At 39.4% G+C, this 22,936-nt stretch overlaps 1 protein-coding gene and 1 long non-coding RNA gene across 4 annotated transcripts in view; one reads left to right on the forward strand and one right to left on the reverse strand.

Moving 5' to 3' along the window:
* EIF4E (eukaryotic translation initiation factor 4E) overlaps window positions 1-22,936 on the forward strand; it is a 54,738-nt gene that overhangs the window by 15,125 nt on the left and 16,677 nt on the right. For all 3 annotated transcript variants that reach the window (XM_084973366.1, XM_003129314.6, XM_005656555.4), the window contains exon 2: window positions 15,680-15,786. Coding sequence is in view for 2 of the 3 variants with exons in the window: in XM_003129314.6 (XP_003129362.1) it covers window positions 15,680-15,786 (107 nt within the window). In the remaining variant the exon portion in view is untranslated. The remainder of the gene's footprint in view (window positions 1-15,679; window positions 15,787-22,936) is intronic.
* The window catches only part of LOC146401035 (uncharacterized), a 271,100-nt gene continuing 249,169 nt past the window's right edge, over window positions 1,006-22,936 (reverse strand). Inside the window, exon 4 of the long non-coding RNA XR_014813342.1 lies at window positions 1,006-1,076. This is a non-coding gene — a long non-coding RNA (uncharacterized LOC146401035). The remainder of the gene's footprint in view (window positions 1,077-22,936) is intronic.

Below are 22,936 nucleotides of genomic sequence, written 5' to 3' on the forward strand. Positions count from 1 at the left end.
GTGTCCCTTGTCTTCTTATTTAGTTACTTGTTTCACTTTGACAGATCACATTTTCCAGTTTTTTGAGCAAAGGTACATGTGGTTTAAAGATTTTTGAGACCATACATATTAAACAATATCATATCTGTAGTTTGGCTGGGTATAGAATTCTTTGGAATTTTGAGGTGCCATGATAATCTTCTGTTGTAGCTGTTTGTAAGTTAGGAATTCTTCTGAAGACTGTTTTCTTTCACTTTTTGGCTGTGCCTGTGGCATGCTGAAGTTCAAGGGCCAGGGATTGAACCTGCACCTCAGCAGTGACCAAGCCACAGCATTTACAACACTGGATTCTTAACAGCTAGGCCACCAAGGAACTTTTTTTTTTTTTTCCTTTAAGTGTTACCAGTTTGCTTCCCGCTCCCCAGAAATTTGTATACTCATTCCTTCTCCCCACTTCACAATGACATGCTTTAGTATGAATGTTGTCATCTGTTATCTTGGGTACTCATTGGACTTATTAAATACAGCCACTCTTATCCATCACTTCTAAGAGATTTATTGATGATTTACCTCTTCCCTTTTTTACTCTCTGAAACAGTTACTCAGATATTGGACCTACTGTACTGTAGGTCATTTGTGTTTGCATGTTAACTTTTGCTCTCATATTCCATTTCTGTTTTCTGGGAAATTTCATTTATTTTCAACCTCTTTTTGTCTCATAATTTTAATTTCCAGATGTTTTCTCTCTGGTCTTCTGAATGTTCATTTTTTTATAGTTTCCTATAATTGTTATGTGCATGCAAAATCTTAGCCTTTTGAGGATATATATAGGTACATATTTTTAAAGGCATTTTCTATTCCCTGCCTGTCTGTTTCCTCCAAGTTGCTTATTTTCTTTTTATTTTTGAACTCATGGCAGCAATCCTAGTGACTTAAGAGTTGGGGGAGGGGGGAATGGAGGGATCTAGTTATTTCTCAAACAGCTTTCACCAGATTCTTTTTTTTGGGGGGGGGGAGGGTCTTGTGTTTTTAGGGCCGCACCTGTGGCATATGGAGGTTCCCAGGCTGGGGGTCTGATCAGAGCTGTTGCTGCTGGCCTATACCACAGCCACAGTAATGCCAGATCTGAGCCCCGCCTGCAACCTACACCATAGCTCATGGCAACGCTGGATCCTTAACCCACTGAGTGAAGCCAGGGATCGAACCCGAAACCTCATGGTTCCTGGTCGGATTCATTTCCGCTGTGCCATGACGGGAACTCCTCACTGGATTCTTTTTTAATTTACTTCTAAACTCAGTTCTGAAGGTGCTGCCAGGAGACTTTAAGGTATATATTGATCAGTTACCACTTGTTCATCCATCTACATTCCAGTTCTTTCTTTAAAAAATTTTTTTTTCCTCCTCTCTGCATAGTTTTGGGCTTATTTTTAAAAATTACCATACCTTTTTTTTTTTTCTTTGCTTTTTAGGGCTGCACTCCTGGTATATGTGAGTTCCCAGGCTAGGGGGCAAATTGGAGCTACATCTGCCAGCCACAGACACAGCCACAGCAACTCGGGATCTGAGCCACGTCTGTGACCTACACCGGAGGTCACGGCAATGCTGGATCCCCCACCTCCTGAGCGAGGCCAGGGATGGAACCCACATCCTCATGGATACTAGTCAGATGTGTTCCCACTGTGTCAAAACGAGAACTCCCCAAAAATTACTGTACTTTTTAGTGGGATTTTGAGAGGAAACAGAATTATTAATTTATTCAGACATTTGTGCACCTGTCAAGTGTCCATGAGTGCTTAACTCATCTCTCCCTTAACCTTGAAGTTACTGATTACTGAATAGAAAAGAAATAACACTTACTAGGACATTTTAAAAGTAACATGTATTCTGATTATAGAATATGGTGTTACAGTTTTTCTATAACTAAGCAAAAAATACCAGGAATAATAAACCTAGCAAGTTATGTGCAGCATTCATATACCCAAATGTCAGAGCCTTAAAGTGCCCGAGAATTATAAACCCTTAACAGTTTCCAAGATTCATAAATAAAAGCACAACTCTACTGAGAAATAGAGTAGAGGACTTCAGTAAGTGAAGAATCATAATTTGCTTTTGAAAGAGATTTAATATTGGAAAGATGTCTGTTTTTCCTGAATTTAATATGTAAATTCACTATAAACTGAGTCAAAATGCCAAAATCCTTGCCACTGGGATGGAAAACTACATGCTGGAGTTCACAAGCTGGTCTTAGGGCTGCTTTTGTGTGGCCTGCTAGCTGAGAATCATCTTTCTTTACATTCAGAAGGTTGTAAAACAAAACAAAGAGTAAGTGATAGGAAGATTACCAACCTAAAATTTACTCTCTAGCCCTTTAGAGAAAAAGTTAGCAAGCCCTGTATAATGACTTGTGAAGTTTATGGGAAAGACTAAACAAATGAGAATTGGCAGTAAATTTTTGAAAAGGAAGAGAAAAAGGAATGGAGAACTTGCCCTCCAAGGAGGAGAAAAAAGTTGCAGAACAAAAGTAACTTTTAAAAATGTGACTTGGGAGTGTTCCGGTCATGGCTCAGTGGTTAATGAATCCAACTAGGAACCATGAGGTTGTGGATTCAATCCCTGGCATTGCTCAGTGGGTTAAGGATCTGGCATTGCCGCGAGCTGTGTTGTAGGTCGCAGATGTGGCTCGGATCTGGCATTGATGTGGCTGTGGTGTAGGCTGGCAGCTGTAGCTCCGATTAGACCCTGAGCCTGGGAACCTCCATGTGCTGTGGGTTCGACCCTAAAAAACAAAGAAACAAAAAATGTGATTTTGGTACCAGTGGGGACTGACATCTCTGGAACAGACTGCATTGCATAAGTAGACTATATACTTGGGCTTCAGTTTAACTTTTTTTTTTTTTTTTGGTCTTTTTGCCTTTTCTAGGGCCGCTCCCTCTGCATATGGAGGTTCCCAGGCTAGGGGTCTAATCGGAGCTGTAGCCGCCAGCCTATGTCAGAGCCACAGCAATGCCAGATCCGAGCTGAGTCTGCAACCTACACCACAGCTCATGGCAATGCTGGATCCTTAACCCACTGAGCAAGGCCAGGGGTTGAACTACTGAGCCACTATGGGAACTCCCAGTTTAATTTTTTTTATAGTAAGTTTGAAACGTTTAGATCTGTATGAAGAACCTAGAAATCATCTGTAATCACAACATGTTCTTGTTAATATTTGGGTTTGCTTGTTTGTGGATTCTTTTTTCTTACATCCTCCTTTGTGCCTTTTTTGTTTTCCTTTGACTATTTTTTTAAGAGCAGTTTTAGGTTCACTTCAAAATTGAAAGGTATAGCGTGTTCTAATATACCTTCTACCCCAACAGGCATAACCTCTCCTACTATCAATATCCCATACCAGAGCGGTGCATTTGTTACCCTTGATGACCCTACATTGACACATGATTATCATCCAAAGGATGTAGTTTACATTAGGATTCACTTTTGATGTTGTATGTTCTATGTGTTTGGAAACATGTATAATGACACATTTACTTTTTTTAAAATTTTATTTATTTGTTTTTATTTTTATTTTTTGCTTTTTAGGCCATCCTTGTGGCATATGGATGTTCTCTGCTAGTGGTTGAGTTGGAGTTATAGCTGCTGGCCTACACCGCACGCATAGCAACACAGGATCCCAGCCCTGTCTGTGACCTACACCACAGCTCACAGCAATGCCAGATCATTAACCCACTGAACGAGGTCAGGGATTGAACCCATATCCTCATGGGTTGTAGTCAGATTTGTTTCTGCTGAGCCACAATGGGAACTCTGACATTTACCATCATAATAAACATATAAGGGGTATAAATATAGAGTAGTGTCACTGCCTAAAAATTCTCTCTTCTCGCCTATTTATCCCTTCCTCCTTCCTAGCAGCCACTCATTTTTTTTTTAAATGTCTCCGTAGTTTTGCCTTTTGCAGAAGGTCTTACAGCTGTGATCATATAGTGTATAGCCTCTTAAAGTTTCTTTCACTCAGTAATATACATGTAAGCTTCCTCCATGTCATTGCTTCATAGCTTATTTCTTAGTTCAGAATGATATTCCATTGTCTGGCTTTACTACAGTTCAGTTAGGACTTGTTAAATTAAAAATAAACTGCCTCCCCTCCCCCTAAAAGTAATGTTCTCATTGTTTATTGAATCCTGAAATCTTTTTTCCACATTTGTGTTAGCATTTTATTTATTTTTACCTTTTGCTTTTTTTTGGCCACCCCATGGCCTGTGGAGTTCCCAGGCCAGGGATCAGATCCAAGCCGCAGTTGTGACTTATTCAGCAGCTGTAGCAGTGCTGTATCCTTAACTCCCTGCTCCGGAAGGGAACTCTTGGATCTTTTTATGTTTGGAAGCTTGATGCTTTACTAAGTAAAAAGATATAACCTACTCCGTAAACCTGGGGACACTTGAAACAGTAACTGTAGTACCTGGTTTTCTAAATTTTAAAGAAATAAATGTTGATTTCTTTTGAAAGATGATTTAAATACTCGGAGAATGGGAGTTCCTGTTGTGGTTCAGTGCAAATGAACCTGACTTGTATCCATGGGAATGTGGCTTCGATCCTCAGTGAGTTAAGGATCCAGTATTGCTGTGAGCTTCGGTTGCAGATGCAGCTCAGATTCCACATGGCTGTGGTGTAGGCCAACAACTGCAGCTCCAGTTCAGCGCCTAGCCAGGGAGTTTCCATATGCCACAGGTGCAGCCCTAAAAAGAAAAGAGGGAAAAAAAAATTGGAGAGTAAAAGGACAAATCCGATTTTCTTATTCACAATATAGTTTACATTGAAATGTTAAATTTTAGGAGTTCCCCTGTCATGACTCAGCAGCAGCGAATCTGACTAGTATCCATGAGGACTCAGGTTCGGTCCTGTTGGCTCTGAGCTGTGGTGTAGGTCGAAGACGCAGCTCGGGTCTGCTGTTGCTGTGGCTATGGTTTAGGCCAGCGGCTATAGCTCTAATTTGACCCCTAGCCTGGGAACCTCCCATGTGCTGCAAGTGTGGCCCTAAAATGACCCCAAAAAATTAATTTTTTTAACTTTTAATGGTATAGAACTTTAAAAAAAAAGGTATTTAAAGAGAATTTAACTGCTTGTTTAACAGTAATGTAAAAATTTATTTTTTTAAACATTTAATCAGTATCATTAAATTTTAATTATCCTTTTTCAAGTCTTAAAAGGTAAAAACTTAAGAAGCAACAGTTAAATTCTTTAAGATGTTTGCCTTTCATGGTTCCTAGTCTGATTCATTTCCACTGTGCTATGATGGGAACTCCAAGATGTTTGCCTTTCAAATTGTAATTCTATAAAACTTTAATAAATGAAATAAAAGTTATGTTACTGGAACCAGTATAATTATGTGCCATATGAATGCTTGTCCTACCATCATTTTAGTTTTCTTGATTTATTTTGAAACTTTTTTTTTTTTTTTTTTTTTCTTTTTAGAGCTGATCCCATAGCATATGGACGTTACCAGGCTAAGGGTCAAATCAGGGCTACAGCTGTTGGTCCTGTGCCACAGGCACAGCAGCAGCACAGAATCCAAGCACCTATACCACAGCTCACAACACTGGAACCCCTATCCACTGATCGAGGTCAGGGATCCAACCCTTGTCCTCATGGATATTAGTCAGATTCATTTCCCCTGCACCACACCAGGAACTCCCACTTTTTACTTTTGGATAATGTTCAACTTATATAACTCTCATCATGGTTATTTAAAAAATATAAGTCTCCTGGTTGCCTTTGATTTAAGTGGGATTGACATTTAAATTTTATTGGTAGCCTCATCACTCTAGATCATACATGTTTGTTCTTTATTATGTCTCTATCCCACTTTCCTTTCTGAATTTATGGATTTGTCCTAAGCTGCATAAGATGTGCAGAGTAATTTGGTTGACAGATACTAATGCTGGTTTTTTTGTTTGTTTGTTTTGTTTTTGTCTTTTTTTTTTGCTATTTCTTGGGCCGCTCCTGCGGCATATGGAGGTTCCCAGGCTAGGGGTTGAATCTGAGCTGCAGCTGCCGGCCTATGGCACAGCCATGGCAACCCAAGCTGCATCTATGATCTATGCTGCAGCTTATGGCAACAAGGGGTCCTTAACCCACTGAGCAAGGCCAGGGATAGGGCTCTCATCTTCACAGAGACAACATCGAGTCCTTAATCTGCTGAGCCACAGCAAGAGCTCCAGGAATTAGTTTACTTGTAAGTGACAACATGCTTACAAGTTTTTCTAGTAATTAAAAGTTAAGATATGTGCATCCAAGTTTTAAAATTCTACAAGATCAAATTCAAGTGTGACTTAGAGGATTTTTTTTTTTTCCTTAGGGCTGCACCTGTGGCATGTGGAAGTTGCCAGGCTAGGGGTCTCATCGGAGCTGCAGCTGCCAGCCTACACCACAGCCATAGCAATGTGGGATCTAAGCTGTATCTGTGACCTATGCTATAGCTCATGGCAACACAGGATCCCCAACCCACTGAGCGAGGCCAGGGATAGAACCTGCATCCTCATGGATACTAGTCAGATTTTGCTAACTGCTGAACCACAACAGGAACTTGTTGCAGTATTTTTAGACACAACACAATTTTTACAAATGATCACAGCTCTTTCCCTCTAAACCTCTGCTTTCCATATTTTTTGTTTAGATGTCATCCTACATTAGCTGAAAAGAATATTAAAAAGTACTGTTTTTTTAATCAAAAATTGATGAGATCTCACAGTCCTTTACATGAAAAAAATTTTCTCCATTTGAACAGTACTTTAACCTAAAGGTGTTTTTTGCTAAATCTAAATATGTTATTTATCTATTTCAACTTTTTAGTTTATGGCACAAAGCTATCACCATTTTGATCTTTTATTATAAACAAGGAAGAAGACCTGCAAATCCAGAGGCTTACTTTTCCTAATGAGTGTTGCCAGATTAGCTGGTATTTCATATGTATTTGAAAACTAACACCCAAAATAATGGATTTAATTATTTGTGGTAATTTTCACTGTTTACACCAAATTTGTCATTCCTTACAAGGCAGATGTTTTTTGTGTACTAGTTAGTTGATTATACAGATTTACTTATGGGAGGGTGCTAGGGGAATGCATCTTTTCTAAAGAGAGACCTGGGAACTAAATAAGGAAGAGTAAATATCATGAAGTCTATTTACATGCGTTACTTTATTTATTTATTTATTTATTTATTTATTTATTTATTTATTTTTGTCTTTTCTAGGGCTGCACCCACGGCATATGGAGGTTCCCAGGCTAGGGGTCTAATCGGAGTTGTAGCTACCTGCCTATGCCTGAGTCACAGCGGGATCTGAGCTGCATCTGCAACCTATACCACAGCTCAGGGCAACACCAGATCCTTAACCCAGTGAGTGAGGCCAGAGGTCGAACCTGCAACCTCATGGTTCCTAGTCAAATTCCTTAACCCCTGAGCCATGATGGGAACTCCGGTGTGTTACTTTATTAAATAATCATCTTCTTAGAGTTAGTTATTTGTATCAAGAGAACTCTATTTATGCTTGCTTGTATTTCTGAGATACTTGATCACATAGGCATTTAGTGTACTGTCTTGCATAATATAAATACTATAATTAATCACTGGCATGTGCTTTTGTTCCTAGTAGTGGGGTTTTGTGTGTATGTTGGAAGAGTGAAGTAAACCCATCCGTGCCTTTTTTTCTAATTTATTGGCAATGGCATGCACTTGGACTATAGTGAAGGTGTGGAGCCGGGGACTGGTACAAAGCATAATGCATACTCTAGGGTTGTGCTGCCTGGGAAGAGTACTTTGGTGACTATGTATAATTTATTGTCCAATTCTGGTCACTTTTGAAAGTGAACAGGAGTTCAAGTAATAATAATTATGCTAAAACAACAAACAGGTAAAACTAGGACAGATAGTCTGCTAGCTCTGTATCTTGACGGTTGTGCAATAAAATAGAGAATACAGGTAGGACATGTTAACTTCCAAGGGTTTAAATTTGAGAGAGTTGGCTCAGTGGAAATGAATCTGACTAGTACCCATGAGTACTTGGGTTCAATCCCTGGCCTTGCTCAGTGGGATAAGGATCCAGCGTTGCTGTAAGCTGTGGTGTAGATCACACATGTGGTAGGGTTCCCACGTTGCTGTGGCTATGGCATAGGCTGGCAGCTGTTGCTCCGATATGACCTCTAGCTTGGAAACTTCCATATGCTGTGGATGCGGCCCTAAAAAAGCAAATAAATAAATAAATTTGAAGAGTAGAGAGAATAGTAGTTTCACATTATTGTGAAGATTGAATATATTGAGGTAATTTATATAAAAATGTAGCCCATTGCTTGTAAGTAATTGCTTAGTAAATGTTACCTATCAAGTAACATTTAGGTTGGTTAAGTGTGAGCCGAATCAGTGTTACCACTTTAAAAATCTTAAAGCACCACTGTTCTTTTCTGTTCTTACTTTGCTTATTACCCTTCTGTTAATTATTTCATATGTTTATTTAATATATGTAGTGCCTTCAGTTTACTGAGATGTTGGGTTAGTGACTTGTAGAGAAATTGCAGCTGTCTTGGTCATCTACATTTTCGTTAAAGCCACAAATGGTCTTTGCAGCTTATTAGCTTAAAAAACAGTGAAGCAAGGAAGGCAGAATATAAGGAAATGCTGCTGGAGTTGGGTTGCCAATAATATTGTTATCTATTTAGTACTGTCGTGTTTGCCCAGAGTCATATACCTGTGAATGGCAGAACTGGGATTCCAACTTGGGTGACATGGCTCCAGAATGTGTAATCTAAACCAGTGCTTCTCAGACTCTGTTAGAAAACTAGTTTGTGTTTTTTGTTTTTAAACAATTTCCAATGTAATGTTTTCGTGAAATGATAACAATAAGATAAAGATGAAAAATGCATACAAAATGTAAGCCTGAACTGGTTTGAACAGACAGAAAAATACTATCAGATTACCATAAAATTTTCCAAATGTTTACTTTCCATTTCTGTACTTAACCTTTTTGTAGACTAACAGAAGTCTGTGGACCACATTTTGAGTTACTGCTTTAAACCATTTTTCCTGCCAGGGAATTATTGATTTTTGCGTACTTCAAATTAAGCTTTAGGTGATATCCTGAACTGGGGAAAAATATCCTGCAAGTTCTTAAGGAAAAAAATGTGTTCAGTGAAGTAATGATGGATACAAATTGGTTGTCATTAGGGAAAGGCCTCTTCTATTTCGAGAAAAGATAGTCTCTCGAAAGGATTGCTGAGAAATCTTCAATGTTCATAGCCATAGGAAAAAAGCACACCTTGGTTTTAGAATTTAAGCGTTGTTGATTTGAAACATGTGGAAGGAAGAATCAAAATTTTGTACTTAGAGAAAACCCCACAGAAATGATGCTGGATTGGTAAATATTAGCTTTATATTAGGATTGTCCCATAAGGTTAATAATTGTGCCCGATACATGGGCTGATTTTTACAGAATGTAGTAAGAAGCTGCTTGAAATTTTTTACAGCCTTTTTTTTTTGCTTTTTAGGGCTGCACCCGAGGCACATGGAGGTTCCCAGGCTAGGGGTCAAATCAGAGCTACCGGTTGGCCTACACCACTGCCATAGTAACGCCAGATTTGAGCGTCATCTGTGACGTAGACCACAGCTCACGGCAATGCTGGATCCTTAACCTACTGATCAAGGCTAGGGATCCAACCCACAACCTCATGGTTCCTAGTCGGATTCATTTCTGCTGCGTCATGATGGGAGCTCCCTTTTACAGCTAATTATTAAGACTTGTCCTACCCTTGCTCCACTTTATTTCTTCCCCTTCAACTTTACTTTTTTTATTGCTATGATAGCTACTAAGCCTGCGGCCACTAAATTAAAATACTGTACATTAAATTTTTTTAATTGAAGTATAGTTAGTTTACAATGTTGTATTTGTGGTATATAGGAAGAGTGATTTCAGCTGTATTCTTTTTCATATTCTTTTCCATTATAGTTTATTCGAAGATAATTGAGTGTAATTTGCTGTGCTATGAAGTAGGACCTTGTTGTTTATTTTATATATACTAGTTTCTATCTGCTAATCCAAAGTTCCTAATTTATACCCTCCATACATTTTTAATTTGAATCTCATAAACTCAGCAAATCTAAAACCAGGTTTGGGAGTTCGAGTCGTGGTGCAGTGGTTAACGAATCCGACTAGGAATTATGAGGTTGTGGGTTCGGTCCCTGGCCTCGCTCAGTGGGTTAAGCATCCGTTGTTGCTGAGAGCTGTGGTGTAGGTCTCAGACATAGCTCGGATCTGGCGTTGCTGTGGCTCTGGCGTAGGCCAGCAGCTACAACTCCGATTCGACTCCTAGTCTGGGAACCAATGGGTGCGGCCCTCAAAAGACAAAAAATACAAAAATAAAACCAGATTTAGTAACTTAAACCGGTTGTCTCCTTTATTACTTTGTCGTCTGTTTTTAATCACTTTGACATATCAATGGCTTTTGCTGCTTACATGCTGAAAGATACACTTTTAGCCTGACCTTTGAGGCTTTTTACAGTCCAGCTCTAGGCTACCATTCTGGCTTTATCTTTGGTTTCACGAGAGATTTTTAGTCTCCCTGGCTCCTTACCATCTCTAGATAAACGTTGCACCATACAGATCATGTGATAATCTTACTTACTTCTTTGATAGTATAATTTAAAAAACCTGACTGAATCTACTTTATTTATTTATTTAGTCTTTTTATGGCTGCATCCGAGGCATACGGAGGGTTCCCAGAGCTATAGCTGATGACCTTCGCCATAGCAACTTGGGATCCAAGCTGTGTCTGCACATTACACCACAGCTCATAGCAATACTGGATCCTTAACCCCCTCAGTGAGGCCAGGGACCAAATCTGCATCTTTATGGATGCTAGTCAGATTAGTTTCTGCTGATCCATGACGGGACCTCCTATTTATTTATTTTTATTTTTTATTTTGTTTTGCTTTTTTCAGGGCCAGGGCTGCATTTGCAGCATATAGAAGTTCCCAGGTTAGGGGTTGAATTGAAGCTGCATCTGACAGCCTCTACCACAACTACAGCAACACAGGATCTGAGCCATGTGTGTAATGTACGCAACAGCTCATGGCAATGTTGGATACTTAACCCACTGAGCAAGGCCAGGAATCAAACCCACATCCTCATGGATACTAGTTGGGTTTGTTAGTGCTGAGCCACCACGGGAACTCCCTGACTGAATCCATTTTAAACATCCCGTGAAAACATCTGTTAGGGGTTTTCAGGGAAAATTTCATTAAGTTGGTGCTGCAATTACCACATAATCCTCCTGAACCTATTTTCTGGTGATCCTGTCTTAGATACCTCAGTAGTCAATAGCCTTAGAAAGAATTTTAAGAGGAGACATCCAGCTTACATTAGAAGTACTTAGCTGGAGTTCCTCTGTGGTACAGTGGATTAAGGATCTAGCGTTGTCACTGCAGTGGCTTGGGTTGGTGCCATGTGCAGGTGCAACTCCTGGCCTGGGAACTTTCACATGCTGTAGGTGCAGCCAAAAAAAAAAAAAAAAAAAAAAACAAGTGCTTAGCCAATTAGGACAAGTAATGAATAATTTGGGGATTTGTTACAGTTAATTGAGGTATATGCTTAACTGATTAACTGAGGAATGACCTGAAAATATTTTTGTTACGGTTCTTTTAAAAATATACTTCTGGAGTTCCCGTCGTGGCGCAGTGGTTAATGAATCCAGCTAGGAACCATGAGGTTGCGGGTTTGATCCTTGGCCTTGCTCAGTGGGTTAGCGATCCGGCGTTGCCCTGAGCTGTGGTGTTGGTCGCAGATGCGGCTCGGATTCTGCAGGTGGCTACAGCTCCGATTCGACCCCTAGCCTGGGAACCTCCATAGGCTGTGAGAGCGGCCCAGAAAATGGCAAAAGGACAAAAAATAAATAAATAAAAATAAAAGTATACTTCTTCATTCTTACTTGGCGTATGTCCATAATTAACATCTTTTCTTTTTTTTAAGGGCTGCACTTGAGGCATGTGGAAATTCCCAGGCTAGGGGTGTAATTAGAGCTGCAGTTGCCAGCCTACTGCCTGCCTACACTCTAGCCGTAGCAACACCAGATCCGAGTTGCGTCTGCGACCTATACCACATCTCATGGCAGTGCTGGATCCTTAACCCACTGAGCGAGGCCAGGGATGGAACTTGAGTCCTCGTAGATACTAGTTGGGCTTGTTGCCAATGAGCCACGAGAGGAACTCCCTAAAAGGTCATTTTTGATCGAAAAATTTAATGCATCATGGCCATCTTTCGGGAAAGTACTTCTCATTGTATGTTACCATAAATTCCAAAGATAAGGGATTGGAATTTACCTATAGAATAGCCAACTGCCATGGATTAACCTGAGAGTTTAAAAGAACATCCTACATGGCTATTACTTTTGCTTTATCTAAGTTGAAAATAATGAAGAAAGCATCTTGATTATTTGTATCAGAGTCAAGAGGTTTTAATAATAAGTTGAGAGAAATTACCGAAATGATTTTGTAATGAGGCCTTTGTCAATAGTCTCAAAAAATTTCCTTTGTGAATTTTTAAAAATATATTTTGTATATTTACAACATAATTGCAGAATTAAGATGCATACAGAGTGAATGATTGATGGTAAACTTTTTGGTGTACAATTTCTACTGATTAAGAATGGATTGTTGCAATAAGTAGATGGCCATAGCAATATATGACCTGAGAAAATTTGTACTCGGGGGGCAGTATGCAGGAGCTGTTTTTTATGTGCTGCTGAGGTAAAGATGTAAACAAATGCTGTGAAAGAGTAGTTTGCCATGAGAATCTTGAGCTTATGAGTATGTCTTTTAGTTAAATAAGAGAATTGGCAGTATTTCTTAACTTTTCCTGCGCTTTTCATTCTTTTTGTACTTCCATGCTTTCATCCGGGAGCTTTTCCCTCTAACCTGAGACTTTCTTTAGTGTTCCTCTTTTTGGACTTTCTGGTGTTGTGCAAATGTTTCCTTATTTCTCTATTTCTGGAGAATAACTTTTCCTAGGCACTTAATTCTAAGTTGACAGTTTTTTCTTTCAGCATTGAGATGTTATTCTGTTGTCTTGTGGCTTCCAAAATTTCTGTTGAGACGCTACCAGTTATTCTTATTGTTCCTTTGGAAGTGATATATATATTTTTTTCTTGGCTGAACCCATGTTGTGGGAAGTTCCTGGCCAGGGATCAAACCTACACCATAGTAGTGACAATGCCAGATTATTAACTGCTAGGCCATCAAGGAACTCCTAATCTCTTCATCATTAGTTGCTGGTAAAAACAAAACAAAACAAAACATTATTTGCATGTCTAGTAATTTGATTGTTTGTTAGGTCTTACGAATAATATTCATAGAGCCTCAGGATTATGTTTTTCCTCTGAAGAGTGTAGAGTTTTGTTCTTGAAGACAGTTAGCAATAGATTGCCTTGATCCTGCCAAGGATTAGTTTTAGAATCTGTTAGGTATGTGTATTTCACCTAATTCCTAGGACATGACCTTTCTAGGATTTCATCTGAAACCTGAGGATTTTCAACCATCCACTCTGGCTAGGTCTGAACTTGGTCTTCCTAATGCTGTTCATCCTCTGAAATCTTGGCTTAGCTGTTCTCTGGTAGACCACCCAGAATTGCACTCTGAACATCTCAGTTTAGGACTAAGTCACAGCCAAGGATTTGTGGGGTTTTTTTTTACCCCCCCATGTGTTTTTGAATTTCTCTCTACAGTTTACTTTTCTCTGGGACCCTGTTCCCCAAATCCACCTGCCTTGTCAGTCCCTTACTGTTCCTTATTGTCTCTATTCATTCAGACTGCCTCTGTGTGGAGACCATCATTAATTTTAAGCTAGTAGAGTAAGGAATGCTATTTGGTAATGACCATCTACTTGAAGACTTAAATTGTGATGAGAAAATGCTTGTACAAATGGTTGCTAATTTTAAGGCATTGGCTACTACTATATGTAAATTTTAGGGCCTTAACTAGTCTTCAGTAAACATTTAAGTTTATTCAGTTAAGTTTCTGTTGAGTGTAGCATTGTGATCATTGACATTACAATTGTGAGCAAAATCAAGATAAAGCCCCTGCTATGACTGACTTTATAGGATAGTGAAAAAGTAGTTCCTGGAAGTGTCTTGTTGATAAGAAAAATGTATTTTATAAAATGTGTCTTCTCTGAGGTCTTTTGTTTTTGTTTGAGGTCTTTTTTTATTTTCTTCTTTTTATTTATTTATTTATTTTTTTGTCTTTTTCTAGGGCCACACCTGTGGTATATGGAGGTTCCCAGGCTAGGCGTCCAATTGGAGCTGTAGCCGCCAGACTACACCAGAGCCACAGCAACTCGGGATCCGAGCCCCGTCTGCGATCTACACCACAGCTCATGGCAACCCCAAATCCTTAATCCACTGATTGAGGCCAGGGATTGAACCCGAAGCTCATGGTTCCTAGTCGGATACGTTAACCATTGAGCCCTGACGGGAACTCCCTGAGGGCTGTTTTTAGATTATACATCTCTGATTTGCTTAGTGTTGTTAATGTGACAGTGTATCTATTGTTTTGCTGGCTTGATTTGAATCTGATATCCACACCCTTGTTGCAGTGCCCCCGTTTTTTGTATCAGCTTTTGTTTCAGCCCTTTTCTTAACCACCTTTTTGTTGATACCAGCTTAAAATAGGTTAAAGAACTACGTGGAGTGATGTGGAGAACATGTCTTATTCCCACGTTTCTTTTTTTTCTTGACATTTTTAGATGACAGTATTATGTGTAACCTAGAAGAAGATTTAAGTTCAAGCCAATGTCTAGCTTTTTTCCTTAGGGCAAATTGAGAAAGAAGTTGCTGAACTTTTAAGTTACCATGTGTCATAACGGTATAACATGAAGGCAAGGACCTGTGTAGTACTGGCTTGATAAAGTTTTTTTTTTTTTTTTTAAGTCATTGTAATATAATTAGTTGCACTTCCAAACTTAAACCCCCTCCCCAGAAAGCATGCATAGCACTTTAATTGTATGTTAAGAAAGATACCTGATTTTCCCAACTTTTTTGCATGGTCTCTCACAATCTTTTTATTTATTTATTTATTTTTTGTCTTTTTGCCATTTTCTTGGGCTGCTCCCGCGGCCTATGGAGGTTCCCAGGCTAGGGGTCTAATCAGAGCTGTAGCCACCGGCCTACTCCAGAGCCACAGCCATGCGGGATCCGAGCCGAGTCTTTGACCCACGCCACAGCTAGCTCAACGGCAACACCGGATCGCTAACCCACTGAGCAAGGCCAGGGATCGAACCTACAACCTCCTGGTTCCTAGTGGGATTCATTAACCACTGAGCCACGACGGGAACTCCTATCACAATTTTTCTGATATTAAAATGTGTAAGAAGATAACAGTATATGAAAAATACTATCATTATATTTTTGAATTAGAGAAACTAAACTCTTTGCATCTCAGTGGAGAGATGCCAGAATGGTCTGGTGCCTTTTTTTTTTTTTGTCTTTTTAGTAATGCTTTCTTTAGAGATTGTCTGTTTAATCAAAAGCTTTTGCTGTAATTCCTTCTCCTTAAAAAAATGATATGGACAATATTGGTTCAAATTTATTTAGAGTTATTGCTGTCATATAAATTAAGAAATTTATTCACGTTAAAAAATTTATAATGTTTAATTATTTTCCAACAGGAAACCACCCCTACTCCTAATCCCCCGCCTACAGAAGAAGAGAAAACAGAATCTAATCAGGAGGTTGCTAACCCAGAACACTATATTAAACATCCTTTACAAAACAGGTAAGTTTTTTGACAAGTAGGTTTTCTGACTTAGGCAACAAAGTAAATGGTGAATGGGACAGGTTTGGAGGGAAAGATTAGATGAGAATAGTTTTAGATAGGTCGATTCCATTTTCATTTGGATGACCCATGTTTACCAAGTAGTTTTATTTGTGAATCTTGAGCTCAGAAAGTAGGACTTTGAAGTATTGGTTTGAAATTCACTGGTTATTGGTAACTGAAACCACAGTAGTAAATAAGTTCTCTTAAGTGAACTTGACTCACAACGGAGGCTTAGAATATTAGCACATCGGCGGGTGGGGGGGCAGTTTGGCTGCACCCACAGCACGTGGAAGTTCTCAGGCCAGGGATCAAACCTGAGCCACAATTGTGACCAGAGCCACATTGATGACAAGGCTGGATCCTTAACGCACTGAGCCACAAGGGGAACTCCACATAGGGTTTTTTTTTTTTGTTTTTTTTTCCTTCTGTCTTTCTGTCTTTTCTTTTAACTAACCCGAGGCATGTGGAGGTTCCCAAGCTAGGGGTCTAATAGGAGCTGTAGCCACCGGCCTACACCACAGCCACAGCAACGCCAGATCCGAGCCATGTCTGCAACCTACACCACAGCTCATGGCAATGCCAGATCCTTAACCCACTGAGCAAGGCCAGGGATTGAACCCACAACCTCATGGTTCCTAGTCGGATTTGTTAACCACTGAGCCATGATGGGAACTCCCACATAGGGGTTTTTTTGAGCAAAAATGCCTATAAAGGGTATAGACATATAAACTGTATAAAGTAGGACAGAGTGTGCTGGTCAGGAAAATTATTTTTTTTTTTTAAGGAAAAGATGGTCAATAACTTCAGTGCCACAAAAGAGTCAAATATTCATTGGATTGAAGGCCAAATCCTTGCTAGTGTTGGAGAAAGTTTAGTAGGTGGAATAAGATTGGAGTACTTTGAAGAGTGAATAGAAAGTATACTAATGTTTACAGCAGGAATAGATGGTTTCAGGTTAGCCTGTGAAGGAGGAAAGAGAGCTATGGAGTCTGGAGGTGGGTCAGTTTTTATTTAAGAGAAGTTAAGAGAAGAAAAGAGAGTTTAAGGTGAGGTAAATTTTCATAGTTACATTGTAATATAGTTCAGTATATGGTTTTCTCTGTCTCCACCCTGCCACTTCCCAGTATGTGTTTTTATTTAATTTTCTTTCTGGTTTATGTAATGAAAATTAACTGAAGTCACTGAGAGCTGATGGTGGAAAGAAAATGGCAACTCAGAAACATTGTAAGAATCTGGAGGAAAGTAAATTGGAATTAACTTCTGAGGCTTCTTAAGTACTACAGCTCCTTTCATTTCCTCCCCACCACCAGGCCTTTTACTCTCTTTACGTAAGATCCCACAAGTCTGGAGTTCCGTTTGTGATGCAGTGGAAACAAACCCAACTAGTATCTATGAGGATGTGGGTTCAGTCCCCGGCCTTGCTCAGTGGGTCGGGGATCTGGTGTTGCCGTGAGCTGTGGTGAAGGTCACAGATGCCACTCGAATCCCTCATTTCTATGGCTGTGGTGTAGGCCAGCAACTGTAAGTCCAATTTGACCCTTAGCCTGGGAACTTCCGTACGCCGCAAGTACAGTCCAAAAAACAAAAAACAAAACAAAACAAAAAACACCCACAAGTCTGTATATACTTGGTTTAATTTATCTGAAAAATGTGTTGTCCCTTTATGGCCCATATATATATATATATTTTTTTTTTAAATCATTTCTTCACTATCATGGTAGACTTACTGAACTAATAGTACAAAAATGTGTAAGTAGTTTTTTCGTAGAAGACCCATGGTTCTGCAGATCTATTTTCTAAACAATAGGAATTGTCAGCTAGTGAGTAAGTTATCAAAGGTCCAATAGTCCATAAAGGATAAAAAAAAAAATACTGCTTCAGGAAAGCATTGTGCCAGAAGTAGTAAGTTGAACAGTTGATTAGTGGCAGTTTCATACAGTTCAACCTAATAGCAGTACCAAACCCTTTAAAGTTTTTTTTTTTTTTTTTCGTTTTTTTCATTATCATTTAAAAAGCTGTGTCTTCTGATTGTGAACACAGTTCTTAGTGTTGTTATTGTGGGGAGAAGTAATCAAGGCATGTATACTCCTCATAAATTAAATGAATTTTGACAAGAGATTCCTGAAAGGTGTCTTCTTCAGTGAACAAACTGATTAAATCCTGAAATGAAGTCTATGAGGATTTCAGTTTTCTCTATAAATTTTATTTCTTTAATATTTGGAAAACCATTCAAAGATATTATTGGTTCAGATTTTGGTAGTTTTGTCATCATTATTTTTTGTAAATACTGCAGAATATATTATGTTTTCTTTTTAAAAACCCTGTAATTATTACAGGAAGGATTAAATCATTGGGGTACAAGGTATATAAAGTAAAAGTTCTGCTTTCCTCTTATCTCTTCTTCCCCATTTTGTTTTTATCTACACCCCAGAATAGTGTTAAAAGTTGGTTTGTATTTTCCTAAAACCTCAGTATGCATGTCTCTCTCTCTTTTTTTTTCCTTTCACTTTTTTTGGGGGCTGCACCTGTGGCATTAGGAAGTTCCCAGGCTAGGGGTTGAACCAGAGCTGCAGCTGCTGGCATACACCACAGCTTACAGCAACACCAGATCCTTAACCCTTTGAGTGGAGCCAGGTATAAAACCCACATCCTCATGGATCCTAATCGGTTTTGCTTCTTCTGAGCCACAACGGGAACTCCAGTGCATGTTTATCTTTTTTATACAGGTGGCCATACTGTAGAATTTTTTGTTTGTATGTGTAGATTTCAGCTCATAAACTAGTATCCTATATTAGATAAATATATAGTCTTGTTTTTTGTTTTTTGGGTTTTTTTTGGCGTTTTGCCTTTCCTTGAGCCGCTCCCGCGGCATGTGGAGGTTCCCAGGCTAGGGGTCTAATTGGAGTGGTAGCCACCGGCCTACGCCAGAGCCACAGCAATGCGGGATCCAAGCCGAGTCTTTGACCCACACCACAGCTCACGGCAATCCCGGATCGTTAACCCACTGAGCAAGGGCAGGGATCGAACCCAAAACCTCATGGTTCCTAGTTGGATTCGTTAACCACTGCACCACGATGGAAACTCCAGTCATGTATTTTATCAGTTTTTACATTAATGGGTATATGGGATTTTTTTCTATGTACAAACAGTGATATGATGTTTATGTCCTTACATATTTTTGCAGTTTGTGTGGCTATATCTATAAGCTAAAATTTCATATTTCTTAGGTTAAAGACTACCTTTTAACTGCCTTTGTAGATACTGCCAAATAATCCTCCTTTATCAGTTTAGACTACAGTTTGAGAGTTACTGGTTTCTATATCCTTGTCAACTGGTACCATCAATCTTTTAAATCTAATTGCCAGTCAGATTGGTTCTAGTCTGATTTGTGAAAACAATGTCTTAATGTTTTAAATCAATCTTCCTTTCTTTCTTTCAATTTTTTTTTTTTTTTGTCTTTTTTTTTTTTTTGTCTTTTGTTGTTGTTGTTGCTATTTCTTGGGCCGCTCCCGCGGCATATGGAGGTTCCCAGGCCAGGGGTCGAATCGGAGCTGTAGCCACCGGCCTACGCCAGAGCCACAGCAACGCGGGATCCGAGCCACATCTGCAACCTACACCACAGCTCACGGCAACGCCGGATCATTAACCCACTGAGCAAGGCCAGGGACCGAACCCGCAACCTCATGGTTTCTAGTCGGATTCGTTAACCACTGCGCCACGAACGGGAACTCCCTCTTTCTTTCAATTTTAAGGGCTGCTCCTGCAGCATATGAAAGTTCCCAGGCTTAGGGGTTTTTTTTTTTTTTTTTGGCTTTTTAGGGCCGCACTCGTGACATATGGAGGTTCCCAGGCTAGGGGTGGAATTGGAGCTACAGGAGAATCTTACCCACGCAGTTATCCTATTTAATAGCCGTGTAGTAGCTATTGCAGAGCCACGGCAATGAAGGGATCCAAGCCGAATCTTTGACCTACACTGCAGCTCATGGCAATGCCAGATCCTTAACCACTGAGCAAGGCCAGGGATCAAACCTGCAACGTCATGGGTACTAGTTGGGTTCATTACCTCTGAGCCACAATGAGTACTCCCAAATTTGTATTTCTCTTATTCATGTTTCAAAATAATTTCGGAACAGTCTTGTTTGTGTTTTTACCTGTGAGCAGTCTCTTCAGTCCTTTTATTTTACTTTCTTTTGGGTTACCTTTTCAGGTTTATTTTCAAGCTTTGTATATTGGGGATGCTAACTCATCCAAGGGGTTAGGTTGAAAATGGGTTTCCAAATCATTTGTCTTTTAACATTGTCAGTGGAATTGTGTTATTTTAGAGTTTTTTGACTTTCATGTAATCAAATACCAACTTTTCCTCCATGGTTTCTGAGTTTCATGTCGGTCTTAGGAGAATTTTACCCACACAGTTATCCTATTTAATAGCCGTGTGGTAGTTTCTTGTATGGATATATTACATTTACTCTATTTTATTTAAATAATTCACTATATTTTACTTTAATCAAATTTTCTGGGTCTCATGACCCCTTTGCATTCTTAAAAATTTTTGAGGATTCTCCAGTGCTTTGATTATGTAGATTTTTATCTTTTTCTATTTGCTGAATTAGAAAATAAACCTGAAAAATAGTAAAGTTACATATGTACTTAAAATAAGTCATTGCTTGTTAACATAATTTTTTTTTTGTCTTTTTGTCTTCTCAGGGCTGTACCCACGGCACATGTAGGTTCCCAGGCTAGAATTGGAGCTGTTGCTGCCATCCTATGCCAGAGCCACAGCAACACCAGATCCGAGCCTCGTCTGCAACCTACTCCATAGCTCATGGCAATCAATGCCAGATCCTTAACCCACTGAGCAAGACCAGGGATTGAACCTGCAACCTCATGGTTCCTAGTTGGAGTCATTTCCTCTGCACCACAATGGGAACTCCTAAATGTTTTTAATGAATCAAAAAATGTACTTGTACAGTTGCCACTGTGGCACAGTGGGTTAAGAATCCATCTGTGGGGTCTCAGGTTGCTGTGAAGGCGAAGGTTTGATCCCTGGCCTGGCACAGTGGGAGCTGCAGCTTGGATTCAGTCCCTGACCCCAAGAGCGTCCATGTGCTGTGGGTGTGGCCATTAAAAGTATATATTCAAAATAAGAAATACATAGTGGGAAGATTGGCATTTTCGTAAATCTTTTTAAGTGCTTGACTTAATAGAAGTCAGCTGGATTTTATAGCTGCTTCTGCATTAGTTTTGGGGATAAGTTTTTCACAGAAAGTATAAAAATAAAATACAACCTCACACAGGTACATAGTTGAAAAAGGAAGGAGAAATTTTGATAGCCTTTTAAAATAATTGTGGATATCTCCTTCCCTTGATACTGTGTTTGTTTGTTTCTTTTTTTTTTTCTCACTTTTTAGAGCTGCACTTGTGTCATATTGAGGTTCCCAGGCCAGGGGTTGAATCAGAGCTACGCTGCCAGCCTACACTACAGGCACAGCAACATGGGATCCAAGTTGAGTCTGTGACCTACACCACAGCTCACAGCAACGCCAGATCCTTAACCCACTGAATGAGTCCAGGGGTCGAACCCACATCCTCATGGATCCTAGTTAGGTTCATTAACCACTGAGCCACAAAGGGAACTCCCCATACTGTGTTTCTTATAGGTTAGTTGCAGTGTAGAATCTGAAACTATATCCGAGAAGTTTTTCTACTCTGTTATATTAAAATCAATTGATCTATCTTGCATTTGGAACAGATCTTTCCCATAATGATTTTGTACAGTACTGATCATTTGGAAAATACTGGTTTTATGAGTTTACAGATCTTCCAAATATTGGCACTTTTCATTATAGGGTTTCAAAACAATAACTTTCAGGAGTTCTCATTGTGGCTCAGCAGAAACAAATCCTAGTATCCATGAGGATTTGGGTTTTAACCCTGGCCTCTCTCATTGGTTAAGGATCCAGCATTGCAATGAGCTGTGGTGTAGGTCGCAGACACAGCTTGGATCCCACATTTCTGTGGCTGTGGTATAGGCTGGCAGCTGTAGCTCCAATTCAACCCCTAGCCTGGGAACTTCAGTATTCCTCAGGTGTGGCCCTAAAAAGACAAAACAAAACAATAACTTTCAGTATTATCACTACTTAACTCATTGGAAGTGTCTTTAAGTTAGGTCACACTCACAGTAGCATATGAGGCTTTCCCAAATTCTGATTTTTCTCCTAAAAACTCAAATTTTAGCAACAGGCTTATTCTGTTCATTTTTCAGAAATAAACATGGTTGATCAGCCAACCAAGTAAAAGTGGTGTATTTTGGAAAAATTGACTAGTTCACCTCACAACTCAATTGCCTAAGCATTGTGTTTAGTTTGCGAAAGTATTTTTTGTGTGTGTGCAGAAAAAGACATGTACACAGATTGAAATTTAACAAAGTGAGTAGTTTTTATGGCTTTATCAATGGCATTTTTAACTAATACATTGTTATTACTCTGAAAGCTGGCGGATACAGTGACTACTAGGGACTTGTGCCTAGTACAAATTTGTGCCACTGTATGATTCTTGCTATGTACAGCACCATTAGAGTTTTACTAACCATTGCTTCTGCATTATCAGAGCAGATGACAACACAGTGAAAAATAAAATGTCTTGGCATTTTTATGAAATATTTTTTACTCACCAGTGCTCCTGAAAAGGACCTCAGGGTCCCATGGGGGCCTGCATGCCACACTTTGAGAACTGTGACTTAAATAATTCCTTGTTAATAGGCATTTAAGAAGTTTTCCAAATTTTCCAAAATTAGGAACATCTTTTACGAACATTTTTGCTTATTCAGTTATTTTCTTAGGATAAATCTTTATATGTTTAATCACTGAATGCTCCCCCCTGCCCTTTTTTTTAATGGTTAAATGGCCACACCTGCAATATAATTGAAGGTCCCAGGCCAGGGACTGAATCCAGGCCATAAAGATCTTCAACCCACTGCCCTATGCCAAGAATCAAACTCTTTATGTCCATGTCTGAGCCACTGTAGTCAAATTCTTAACCGACTGCACCACAGTGGGAACTCTAATGCAGTTTTTTTTTTTTTTTAAGGCTGAATTTAATATTATTGTTA

This window comes from Sus scrofa, chromosome 8 (genome assembly GCF_054392235.1).
Source record: "Sus scrofa isolate SSC_HxYL_T2T_F1_AM1 chromosome 8, Sscrofa_HxYL_maternal_Yorkshire_Landrace_v2.0, whole genome shotgun sequence".
Lineage (NCBI taxonomy): Eukaryota > Metazoa > Chordata > Mammalia > Artiodactyla > Suidae > Sus > Sus scrofa.